The sequence below is a fragment of the Falco rusticolus genome, chromosome 1 (assembly GCF_015220075.1).
Source record: "Falco rusticolus isolate bFalRus1 chromosome 1, bFalRus1.pri, whole genome shotgun sequence".
NCBI lineage: Eukaryota > Metazoa > Chordata > Aves > Falconiformes > Falconidae > Falco > Falco rusticolus.
The window spans coordinates 55,943,657-55,956,888 of record NC_051187.1 but is presented as its reverse complement, the minus strand read 5'-3'; the positions used below and the strand labels follow the sequence as shown (position 1 = coordinate 55,956,888).

At 39.9% G+C, this 13,232-nt stretch overlaps 1 protein-coding gene across 3 annotated transcripts in view; it reads right to left on the bottom strand.

Annotated features, from left to right (window-relative positions):
- LOC119144497 (microsomal triglyceride transfer protein) overlaps positions 1-13,232 on the bottom strand; it is a 28,014-nt gene that overhangs the window by 9,298 nt on the left and 5,484 nt on the right. For all 3 annotated transcript variants that reach the window (XM_037379996.1, XM_037379984.1, XM_037379992.1), the window contains 10 exons: positions 13,085-13,228; positions 10,975-11,082; positions 10,113-10,229; positions 8,658-8,797; positions 7,665-7,815; positions 4,145-4,302; positions 3,115-3,283; positions 2,463-2,570; positions 1,274-1,486; positions 47-258 (listed from right to left, as the gene is read on the bottom strand). In XM_037379996.1, coding sequence (XP_037235893.1) covers positions 47-258; positions 1,274-1,486; positions 2,463-2,570; positions 3,115-3,283; positions 4,145-4,302; positions 7,665-7,815; positions 8,658-8,797; positions 10,113-10,229; positions 10,975-11,082; positions 13,085-13,228 — 1,520 coding nt within the window. The remainder of the gene's footprint in view (positions 1-46; positions 259-1,273; positions 1,487-2,462; positions 2,571-3,114; positions 3,284-4,144; positions 4,303-7,664; positions 7,816-8,657; positions 8,798-10,112; positions 10,230-10,974; positions 11,083-13,084; positions 13,229-13,232) is intronic.

Genomic DNA, 13,232 nt, shown 5'->3' with positions numbered 1-13,232 from the left:
AAGAAGTAAGGATGAGCTATATTTATTTATACTGAACTTAATGTACCTGGAAGGCATTTCAAAGTGAACTATATCTTGGATCATGGAGAGCATGTACTTGTTCATTTCCAGAGGCAGTTCACCAATGGAGAGCAGGATGTTTTTCACTTCCATGTAGGATGGGTTACTGTTTAAGATGATAGCAGCTGCAGTGGTTCGCACTGTCTTTTCGTGGACTTTACGATTCTGGTGGTATATCCTGTTCATTGTTTCCTTCACCTGGTCAGGAAACAGATTCAGTTAGTGCTCACACAGATGACTGGGCAAAGTACAGACTGGAATCTTGTTTATAATATCAGCTTAAGCTAGCTCCATAGCTAAGGCTAATACATAAGGATATATTTTCAGCATCTTGTTCTTCATGGTCCTTTTGGAATGTACGAGACATGTATAGCTCAGTGACCACATGGGCAAGTGGGGCATCTGTTATCTTCTCAGCCACAGTCCAAATACAGCCTTCCACACTGATTTTCACAGCAGGGTTGTAAATAAGTAGCAGCACTAAGATCAAAACACTGTGGCAGTGGTAAGGCCAAGAGAGAGATTTCCTTGACTGTTAAGGGAATATGTGCTTTAAAAAAATCAAGAATCTTGCAATTTTAATTTTCTAGATAATGCCTGTGGTGGCCTCACATCCCTGAGAAGGTTGTGACACATCTTTGTTACAGGTAAGTCCATGGAGAGCCGCTGACCCAACAGCTTCCAGCATGTTCATTGCAGAGCAACACCCTGACAACCTTAGTCACAGCTGCCAGCAGTAGGCATGAAATTGATTGCAGGGTAATGCAGCGAAGGCAGGACCACACCTTCTGCTTTTGTACTTCTCTTACTCATGGAGGCTGCAAGGTAAGATGCAGCTATTTTACCCTTCTTTAACTTCATGCATTCTCTCTGGCTATGTGAAAGTACAAGGAAGAACAGGGGTTACACACAGGGAAGGCAGTGCTCTTGCAAAGGGAGACCAGTTTTCCCTAAAGACTGCCTGCCATCTTCAATGGCTGTCTGTGAATGAGGCTGACTAGCACTGGCAGACTGGCAGCTAGGATTTGGCAAGCAGGAATGTGTAGAGTTTTTTGGCTTGAACCGAAGTGTGTATAATAATTTTCTGGAGGTAAAAAAACGTATGTGGGGCATCTTTAAAAAGAGTGGGACTGACAAATGAACTCTGTTAACTTATTCTTTACATTTAATGCAATGTCTTGCACTTCTTTTCTTGGGCAGTATATTTTCTTACCTCTTTGGTGACAAAAGAAGGATCGTATCTCTGTAAGGTAGTGGCAGCAAGATTGCTGATGGACCCTTCTTCTGACTCAGTGTACTTCAGCAGCAGCGGAATTGCTTCAGGAAGCAGTGCATTCTTCAGTGCCAGCAAGTACATCCTCACATTGTCATCTTTCTTAGCCTTTTCCAGTCTACTTAAAATCAGCCTTTTGGCTTCCACAACAGCCTAAAGAAAATCAACAGCATGTTTAAATGGTGATCATAAACCTACCTTTTTCCCTTGCAGAGGTAGGAGAGGCAGGCTGGGTTCTAGCATGTTTTTGTTTCAAAGCATCGTTGCACAGGGTTAGCAAAGGTGTCATTTGTAAACTGCATGTTGATGGCTTCTTTCAAGCATAACCAAAGCGGCTATAGTCACAGTGGCACCTGGTCCATAGATTTCTCATTTGCTAGCTGCACCTGCTCTGATTTGGGGACTTCACAGGTCTTACTTATGGGGCCAACATGTCCCCACAAACAGACAAGGGAAGTGTTCTTTAGTGCTTCATAACATAATGTCATAAGAGTGCTTGGCAATTAACAGGGGAAGGAAAATGGGATTTCTAAGGGCCACTCAGGTGCTCTGTGTCTTTTCAGCACTGTGCTGCAATCCCAAACAGCACAGATCCAGCAGGCAGAAGTGTCCTGTCTGATCATTCTCATCCTCTATCACCAGCATTTACTTAAGTCTATGATCAAGGTGATAGCCTTCCTTCTGAGCTGTTCTGTGCATCTTTGGAGCAGAGCTCAGTACTTGAATTTATTTTCTTCACAGAGCTGACATAAGCTAAGGGGATTGCAAATATTATATAGATCCTGAGTTTGCTAGTTTCTCTGAGGACCTGCAAAGGTTTTGCACAAGGGAGCACAAGTACTGCTTCTGCTGACAGAAGTGAGAAAAAGTTCTGTCAAAAAAGGACAAACTGGGACATATCCACAGAAATGGAAAAAAGCCAAATTAAAACCTAAAGCTGATGAAGTAGATGTCACTGTTAAAAAAAAAATAATCTCCTCTCTATCAAACATAGGAGTTTGTGGGCTTATTTTAAAACAGGGGGGAATATCCTTCCCATGTCTCTCTTGCTCTCCCAGTAACATTAGCAGGGATCATTTACATGCGTTGCAGACCAGAATCTGGCCAGCACTGAACAGCAGATACTCACTGGAAGCTTGCAGCCTTCTCTGTCACACAGCTTTCTGATGAGTGCTCCCATGACAATGACAAGAGTTTCTCTGATTTCTTCATTTGCGATATCACCCTTGAACTTAGCCTGTTATGCAAAATCAATGCTGTTAGTTTCTCTGTCTAGATATGATGAACCATAGTTCCTCACTTCCTGTGAACATTACTGCAGTGCAAAGGTATTAACCCCAACAGCCTGGGCTCAGGCTAAGCAGAGCACTATTTTGTCATGAGATGTAATAACTGATTGCCATTTCCCCCTTGAGTTACATTCAGTGTCTCATATAGTAGGTTCATTCTGAAGCTATGTAAAAAAAACCCAACAACGAGTACTAAATGCTTACAGGTTTTGAATAAAGAAACAATCAAACAATCCTGAAATTGTTTTGCTAATGCTCAGTATTATGTTTGCTTTCCAAGGAGTAGATATTGATAACATTTTGCAAATAAGTCTGGACCTACACATTTTTGTTGCTTCCAGGCTATATGCTATTTGCAAACTTAAAGGAAACCCTGGAAGGGATAAAGAAAGGAAAACTGGAAACGGCAACAGTTCTTCTTCCCTTCCCCTTTGACAGGGATGAGGCTCAAGAATATTAACTCTGTTGTATTTGTTTTGTCTTTTGACTTACAGTTAAAGATTTCAAGAGCATTTCACTGGGGTGAGAAGCAAATCCACAAGCATACAGGAATCTCTCCTGCAGGGTAGAAGTGCTTGCATCCTTAAAGTCAAGAAACTCCAGTATGGCCTCCAGTGATGCTGGGGTCTGAGCAGAGGTTACGGCATCCACTACCTGTGGACTACAAAGAAGTGGAAATGAGTATATCATCGTAATGAGCTAGAAAACACTGTAAAGACTTTGCTGCATGTAGAAAGAAAAGCTAATGTGCTGAAAGATCTCTTAATTGCAGGTATGAGACAGAATTTTTTACTCTTGTTGAAAAGAACTGAGTCCCTGAATTCTTCCTCCTCAAAATCATATCCATGGATAATAATGTTTGAATTTATGCAAATATGGGACAAAAAAAGTATTAAAAAACCAGAACTGTCTAGAGTGTCTTAAAGTTTACAGGACAAGGTTGTAAATTGAAAGAAGTGTTTTATTTCTGCATACACGATGACAGCTAGAGAACAGGCTTCCATGCTACCCGAGTTACTCTCAGGTTTATCTCTGTTGTTAACAACTGCTATAATTTGTTTGAAAGATCATGACTCTATGGTGTGACTTGGAAATGCTTTCCAACTCCCAAGGCTAGGTGCACATGCTGTTCACACCCAAACTCTGATATTAGCACAATATCCAGGCATGAATCATCCCCTTCTTTGCTGTATTTCCATTTGAAGGACACAAATGGGCAAGTCAAGAACAAGTTACAGAGTGTTTCAGAACAAGCAGTCAGGTTGAGAACCTCTGGGTAAGTTACAAAGCACATTTGTTTTGCATTGTAGATACAGTCTTGGTGGCTGATCAGTGTGCTGCAAATATACTATGAGAACACGCACAGCTTTTAAAAAAAAATCCTTTTCCTGTAGAAACTACTGAATACTGTTTTTGCATTGCTAGGACATCACCAGTAGAACTGAATCTGTTTGCATGCAGTTTGCCCTTCTGCACTTTTAAGTAACTTAAACCTTTTGAAAGCTTGTTCATGATGACTTACAGAAGTTCTTTACTTTCACTTCTAATAATCTGCAGTATCTCCTCTTTCGTAGCTTTTCTGATGTTCTGAATGAAGGACAAAAAGCTTCTTGCTGCTTCAGCTTTGGAAAGTTTTTCAGGATACATATGTTCTCTGATGCTCTGCCAGTGTTCAGAAAGCTGCAAAACAATTCACATTATGTTAAATATCTCATATTGTGGTTTCAGTTCTCCAAATCAAATTTACTAAATGCAGATATGTGGGCCACCTGTTGCTCAAATTAGCTGAAATCCAACAGATTGCTGATCCTTTAGCTAAGTATTATTTAATTTGTGACATCCCAACACAAATATCTTTGAAACCTTTCTATAACTCTCTTCCAACACTTCAGTATTTTCCTGATAATGTACATTGCTTTATATGCAATCTATTTTGGAATAAAACATGATTATTTATACTGTAACTGGAATAAGGTGAATTATCTTCTCTGGGAAATTCACTGTGCTTTCTGGTGAATACAGTGTTTGCCTTCTGTTCCCATTTTCTCCTAAGAAATTTTTTTTAAAGTGGGGGTTGCACAATCTGCAATTCACAAATTAATCATGTTTTCTTAGAAGATGGTAATTTTGTGTTTAGTCTGGAACAGGAGTGGATGCTCCATTTCTTATTCATAAACCTGCGTAAGATGAGGAGGGATTTGTGGTTATTGTACAAAACTATAGGTAAGATGGTATTAGAACAGGTATCAACTTCTTCAAATGCTGTTGCTGCATTTATTCCACACACCACATTTTTGACCTAAATGAGCCAACATGATAAAACCTGTATCTGTCCTTCCAGATACACTCCATAAGAAACTGGTGCAGGTATTTTGACCTTTCCTCCCTCGCCTTTGCCTCTGTCATGTCAAATTACTAAGAACATTCCTTGGTGAAAACTCAGCTGTTCTTTGCAGCAGTGTTTACTGCAGTTTTCCCAAGTGGGAAATAAGACTAGCACCCATTTGACCCTTACTAAAATACTTCCCCTCTTCATGGGTTTTGTACTAGGCAATAACGCTGAAACCTGCTGGCAAATATAAGTATCGTTCAGCAGTACAGAGTACAACTTCCATCAACTGTAACAGACAATAATTAGGCAACAATGATTGAGACATAGGATATTTCCTGAGGATTAATGACCAGCTGGGAGGAGCTCGTGTTCTGAGGCACAGATGGGTCTGTTAACCTCAGCTGGTGATTAGTGCTTAGCACCAAGGTCAGTGTGGCTATTATAAGCTGAAATTGGATAAATGTATGGGGCACTTTCTATTCCCCCCTGTTAAGCTGCACCATAGCCCAGCAAAAAATCTCTAACCTCATTAATCCTGTATTTTCTCCTGTGCAGAGCCCAGCTGTGTAGGCTGGTCTTAGCTTAGCACATACCCTAGAGACAAGCAAGGTGGGAGCTGGAACTATCTCAAGAAAAAGAGAGTGGAAACCAAGTCTTCCTCTTTGGGGGTGTGCTCTAAGCATTTGACTGCTACAAGGAGTAGCTGCTGTCTCCTGCAGTGACCATGATTTTAAAAGCCAGCATTCACAATTGACCTTTGCAAGGAGCCTCATTCTCCTCATGTGAATTTCAGGAAATTTGGTTTGAGTGCTCCAAGGATTCAGGCACAGATGCATACACTTCCACATGGCAACTCAGCCAAGCTCAGACAAGAATCTCTGTCTGACAGATCAGACCAAAGGTCTTGTGGGCACTCCAGGAGAACTCAAGCCAAATCAAGAGGTCCTAAACAGAGCATAAGTTGGTTTAGAATGTTAGTGTGACAGCTGATTTACCAACCTACAAAGGCTGGCTGCACATGATGGAAAAAACACACCTCAGTTTCAGAAGAGGCATCCTTTTTCTGTAGGAACCATAAACATAAAAAAAAAAGGTAAGAACTATGAGCTCTTCTGAAGATAGCATGCTTTATGATGTCCAAACACAGAAATCTAGGCCTAAATTTAAATGTAAATGATGGTTATAACCCCACAGAAGCTAGTGCTGCCATGTGTGAAGTGGGTTTGTAAAGGTTATTTTACCAAATTCATAAAGATAGAGGTAAGACCTATTACGATTTAAAAAGGGTCTTGAAAGCGTGAACTGTAGGGCATATCATGTCAGCATGGTCTTAATGTATACTGTGATATGTAAGTACCAAATGTTATGTTGCTGCTTTGGATACAGTGTTCTGTTTACAGACCCCCATCTTTTCATAGCAGTTACTGTAAAATACAGTAAGAAAGTAGGACTTCATTCTCATCATGCCATTAGGTTTATAATGACATAGCTCAGTCCCCAGGCAGTGCTCTGGAATTATACCCTATGTTTGTTATCTTGGTCTGGAAATTATCTCTATAACTATTATGACAAACTCTGTTCCAAGTGACAAATTGATCAGCACAAACCCAAATGGGCAGTCAGGAAAAAAGCACCTGTCCCTGTTCTGTTTAAGATCCCTTGATGTTCTCTGCTCAGAACTGCTCCAGCATACATGCAGCATCATTTCTGTTTCATTTTCCCCCACCTATTTTTTATCTTCTCTGTGGCTTAACAAGCATTAGACAAGATAAATTATTACAGTGCAATGCTACTTCCAAATAACTAGCACAAGTTCCAATATAGTAAGGTATTTGTGCTCATAAGGAGTATCTCTGGAGGATTAAAAGTATGTGTGCTGAATAGAAGCCTTATCTTGCTTATAAAAAACTAGCAGATCATAGAAAATGGGAACATTAATTTAAAAATTATTGCTAAATACATTCCACAATGGTAATAGCATTAAAATTGTTTGCCAACAATCACTGCAGTGATTTATATTAGTTTATGATGAATAGCATCAGCAAAAGAAAAGATGATGCATTTACAAACAAAGTTCTTAGTAGTCTTCAGACATCTTAAATATAAAAAGAACAAGGTAATTTTTTTTCCAGGGGAAAGATGAGAACAGTATTGGACTTGCCAAGAATACTAAACCCTCATTTTATACTTACAAAATACCTATAAAGTCTTTTATTTAAAAGACTTACTTCAGGGTCAGGTAGTAAGAAGAGGCTAGATATGTTACCAACAAATGTTTAGCTTGCCTAAGGAATGGTTAACTACCTTTAATTTCTAGGAGCAGTTCAGCTCATCCATCACAGAATGATTTATAAACATTGGCCAACCATCCCACTCCATTACCCAGAGGAAATAAGCTCCTGCCAACTCAGGGTTGGCAAAGATGAGAAAACAAAAGGTTATTTTCTTTTTCAATGGTTTTGAGAAATACTGCACTCAGTCTTTGAAAGAGAGCAAAAAGGTTGGTACTTTTAGAGGTAGCTCTTAGAACAGCCTTGTGTGGTGGAGCACCACTGCACCACTACCATGCTCCCCACTCTGGGGTATATTTTATATTGCTAGGTTAGATGTCTCCTCATGGGGTGCTTGGACAGAAACTTCTTTCGTACTTGTTGTGCTCAGCTAATTGACCAGAATCCCAATGACTCCCAATAAGCCTGTGTTTACTTACTGAGGGACACTTTTTGCACTCAGATTTGACTGGCTCTGCTACTAGTGGCACGGCAACATAACTGGAGTCCAAAGTCTTGATAACACCGGTGACTTGCTTGCCAGCGATCAGTCCAGGGCCAGCTTGTACTGACTTCAGTTCCAGCCTCTGCCTGTGCATCCATACAGTGAAGACACCGTTAAAGCAAAAATGCAGAAATCAAAGCAAGAGGAAACAAAAAAATCCTCCACAGGCCCAAACCACAGAACGCAGACTTAATGAAGTCTTATTTTAAAATAGACTTGCCAGAACATGGCAGATCTACGGCATTTTTAAGGTAACAGAAGTAGCTGATACCAGCAGAATTACTACTGAGAGGTATGTGGCATAAAATACCTAAATAATAGACTTTCTAAAGTATGGATATATCGCTGGTAAATAGTCTTCAGTAACCATATACATTCTGAAATGTTTCATATATCTGTTGATAAGAAGATCTGGAAAGTGAGATTTTGAATGTACATTTTTAAAATATCATAACAGTGAGGAGATGCCTGAATCATTTATCTTGCATGAGTATCTCCAAACTTTCAGTGTTTTGGAGTCTGGGGTCTAACACAGATTAGGTTTCAATGTTATTTCCTTCCTATGCAGCAGATTTTTTTTTTTCCTATACTTCTGAGCTTTCACATACTACAAATGGAGATCTATTGGAACTATTTCTTAAGAAATGAGAGGCCACGGAAATGGAACACCTACAGAAGTAATGTGTTGCTTAAAATGTTTTGGCCATTTCCAGCTGTTTTCATTTCCTACCTTATAAATGATATTATTTATTATTTGCATACAGCCCCTAATCAAAGTTGGACTGACTATCATATGGATACAAGAGACCTATATCCTTACCTGGAGAGTTTAAAGCCTTAGATCTTGATGCTATAAGACATACATATATAACCTGACCTGAACCACTGGTCCTGCTACCATCAATGACAGTCAAATTGCCCAACTTACTTTGAAACTATTTTGGCACCTGTTTTTCGTCGAGAATTCAGAAGCACAACATAATTTTCTTCTGCCTTAATGGATTTAATGAAACTGTCTTCCAGCACATAAATTGTGGCAGATGTGGCTTTTGAAGTGACATCTAAAATCTGAAAATAATTAAAAAATAAATCAGAAAAAAGGTTGATCAATAAACAACAAAATAGGAGAAGAGCTCACAGTTTCAAATCAGGGCAAAACTCATAATGAAATAGAGCCAAATGCGGAAGGTGCATGTGGGTTGACAACATCTCAAGCTAAGCCTATAAACCAGGTTCTCAAAAATTCCTTCTGCAACAAGCAGCCACTGACTTCTGCACTGTATGTGTCAAATTCAATATATATTGGAGGGAAAAAAAGGCAGAGGAGGGGAGCAAGTTACGGAGCAGGCCGCAACTAAGAAAATACTCAGTACTTCATTTAGTTAAAAATACATTTAAAATAAAATGAGAAACTTTTCCAGGGAAATAACTTGTAAATAAGATTGTTATGTTCACACCTGTGAAGCAAAGCCAGCCACTTTGCTTGATTTGTTTGTAAACAAGATGAAGTCTTTGTGGCAAGTGTTAAAATCAGGAATACTGTCAGTGTTGAGGTGTTAACAAAGTATGTGCTACCTTTGTACTTCTCTGAGCTGAGAAAGGTCAGTTTCTAATGCAGAGAATCCCAATGCCTTCAGCATGTGTCCAGCCTGCACTCAGTAGTAACTGCTTAGAAAGGCATTTACTAGTAGTAGAGAACCATTAAGGCTATAGTAGGGCTTCAGCTACCTCTACAGCACATCTCCTACATTACACCTGTGCATTAGGGAAGCCTTTGACCTTCCAAGCAAGCCTCACTGGGCTCCATTCAGGAATCAGCATCTTGCCTGGCATTTATTGCATATGCTAAGTGCTGTGACTTAGCAGCTGGGGAAAAGGTTACTATTGTGACTGTATCTAGTATTTTCCTCCAAAGAAAGAAAAGCCTCACATCGATTAAAACTTCAGTACAGCCAGGACAAAAGTGCTGTAAATCTGCATAGAAACTAAAATGTGTTATGGATGAAAATCCAGAAGTTATACAAATTGGTGTGCTGTACTCAATGTCAGCTGAGCCAAGGTGGTTTACACAAGAGGAGAATCAATTCCCTGTTCTCCCCATCGGTACTACATATGAAATTTGTACTAGTAATAGTACAAAATATACACGTAGAATTTGCTTTCTGTAGAATTTGCTTTCTGTAATGCAAGAAAGGACTTTTGAAAAAATGTGTAATAGCTACTAAAAAGCTTAGCGGCATGGTTTAGTGATGGACTTGGCAGTTTGGGGTTAACAGTGGGGCTTGATAATCTCAAAGGTCTTTTCCAACCTAAATGATTCTATACTTCTAAGAATATATTTTAAATAGGCAGAATAGATTTTATTTTGTTAAAGAAATCATACCTGGTTGTGGCTGGTAAATCCTTCTTTTTCTATTTCACAGGAGTCCAGGGCTTTTATTTTAGTCACTTGATCTTGCCGCACATGGTAAGTAGTATTGCATTTCCCAGATATGTCCACCTTGGAAAAAAGAGTTAATTAAGACTTTTCCTGAATTTATCTTGGGGACCCCAGAACACTTTCCAAAGATGAGCCATTTTCTTCACTGCTTAAATCCTATATCTGATAGGATATAATGTTGCACTGTTTGGGTTTATTTACCAGTTTGGAAGGTATCAGTGTTTCTAACCACCTGCTTTGGATTGGCAGGGGTACTTTTCATTAGATGGCTGTGAAGGAAAGTTTGTTTAAAGAAAAAATTTAGGAAACACCTGGCAACTGGCACTATACTCATGAATTTAAGTTAAATTTCAGATTTGCTCATGTGGACAGATGCAGAAATTTAACAATGTAAAGCAGGTTAACCGGATGCGATTAAACCATTGCTAACTTTGCGTGGATATTCCGATTTAAAATGGCCTAATCCATTGAACGGAGCTTAGGAATCTACTGACTTTAAACATCAGTATAATCTCTTTTATACTGACCTGGTTTAAGTTGGTTTATTACAAATTTTTGCTAAATTGATAAAAGCATCTTAAATCAATTGGATTTCACCTAGTTCTTTATGTTAATTGCAGCAACTTATTTCACCGATTATTCAGAAGACTCTTTATGTCCCCAGCGTGAAATGTGATCAAAGGGCTGATTTCTGTCACAGTTCACTCCTTCTGAAGTCAGTGGGAGCCAAGGTCTGCCTTTCTGAGCAGACCAGGCTCTGGCTGTTTCTCTGATGATGATGATCTTGCCAGATATAGCACCATACCTCATGGGCAGCACCAGAGTACAGCTGTAGCTGGAAAAGACTAGCCAGACCTCTCTTAATATTTTGAGTAAACCCAGGCTCATTTTGATATGAGTAGAAGGTTTTGACCTGTAGGAATAAAAAACAAGTATATAACAAGTCTGGTTAAATAAGAAAGGAATAGATAGTGTGGGTCATCTCTGTAAAAAACTCCTTTTACATTTTTCTGATTGGGAAGCTGAATTTGGACCTGTTGCCCTTATTTAAGCAAACTCCAAGGGCTGCAGGGCCTGTCAATAACAGTACAAACAAGTTTTGGCCTTCAGCTGTACCTAAATGCAGTTTCAGTACAGTGAACAACTTTCTGTTAATTAGAGAGAATTTAGAAAGGAAATGGGAAAAATTACATAATTTCACAAGTGACTAATTTTTCTGCATAATCCTTAGATAATCCTTCCCCACTGGGGCATAGTATCTGTTGCAATTTAATCACAGGTTACAAAAACTTATGAATGAATCATAAGTAAATCACAGTTAGAATGACTTAAATGACGTGTCAAACATATCACAACCTTTGCACTTCATGGGCCAACTGTTGTGCTTGAGCCTCTCCTCTGGTAACAAGACTTTGCACCTCCACTTTGCATTCAAGGTGCTTTAAAAGTGCACTTTTTTTCAGCAACTCTAAGTACAATCAGAGTGTTATCTCAGGGTAACCCTGGAAAGTGAGGTCACTGTACCAGGGATGAAAGTATCACACCATAGAGAAATCATAAAAGGAGTGTATAGACCCTGTTACCTGAGAAAACCCCCAAATTTTTAATGCTACATCTCAATCTTAGCATGTGAACTGCTTAATGCATTAGAAGCAGATGTATTTTGACAGTGTTCTTCCGATACCTCTGCTCTCCTTCAGGGATGCGTACAGCTGGAAGCCAGTGCTGTTCTGTTTCTTTTTATGTTGTGTAAAACTGATGACAAGGCCGAGTCTGAAAGTTACTGAGCAGGCCTGATAACAGCTGCAATTCAGTAGGCTGAGCTGGCAGCCAGGGTATGTGCTCAGTGCCTATTTACAGCAGGAGGTAAAGATCTGCTGGGCTAGGGTGTCACAGCCCTCACTCCACTCTGCAGAAGAGAAAAGGGAGCGTGACCTTCAACCTTCCTTCTTTCTCACTGTCCCTCTGCCCATGTCCCACCTGCTGAGCACTGCTTGGTCTGCAGAGGGGAGAGCAGGGCTGTTAGCCTAATGCAGCAAGAAACGAGAGGGTGAAGGAGCATGGAGAGGGGGCAGGAGCAGCCATGGCTCAAGCCTTACCACTCCCTGGCCAGAGCAGTAGGCTGAGCACAAGAGGACAAGTGGGCAAGCTTCTCAGGGAAAAAGAGGGGGAGCTGGATTTACTTGAATCCCCTTCTGAGCAAAACTGGAACTCTGAGAGCTACAATTGGACATAGGTGCTCCTATGGTGGGACAGTGTTTTGGTGCTGTCTCAGGGCAGGCCATAAAACCCAAGTACGTGCTGAGACACACCTGCTCACCATCCCTTCTCTTCTGATTTTTTGAGACAGTTTCCCAGTAAAGGAACGCCATCAAACGGTGTAGCTCTTTCAGCATCAAGTTCATTAACTTGGGACTGTTGAAACTGCAGGTGACACTGAAGTAAATAAGCAAGCCAGAAAGGAGGGAAAGCAGTCATGCTAAAATATTTGGTAAGGGTTTATAGTGATTAACAGTGTTCCTCACAGATTCAGTATAACCTCCCTCGTGACAAACTGTATCTTCTTTTCTGCCTTCAGACCTTGGATATAATCTTGGCCTCACTGAAGTCAACAGCACAAATCTTACACAGCAGTTGTGCACATGTGTAACCATATGTTCATGGTCAATCTGCTGTTTACTTCCATACTGTATGGTGTTCTCAACACACAAGAAGCTTGGACTGGAAGGGCCCAATTACAATTTACAGGTAAATCACAGTCTGTTTTAAACTACTGCATTTCACATAGAAAGATGGAACACAATGCCATATTAAGACCACTGAGAGGATAGTGAATTGATAAATTCTCCAAGTCTGTAAGAAAAGATTTATATCAGGTTTCCTCAGGGACTGAATTTTAAAAGACAGGGTCTTACTTTTCCGCGGATTAGCTCAAGAACTATGGGTCTCTGTAAAGCTTCCAGATATTCTTTCCCAATTATCTTCTCTGTGGTTTTTCCTGTGAAGATGTTTTTAGCAGCTGGACGTTCATTCACATTTTCAACTTGAACATCTCTTATCTAG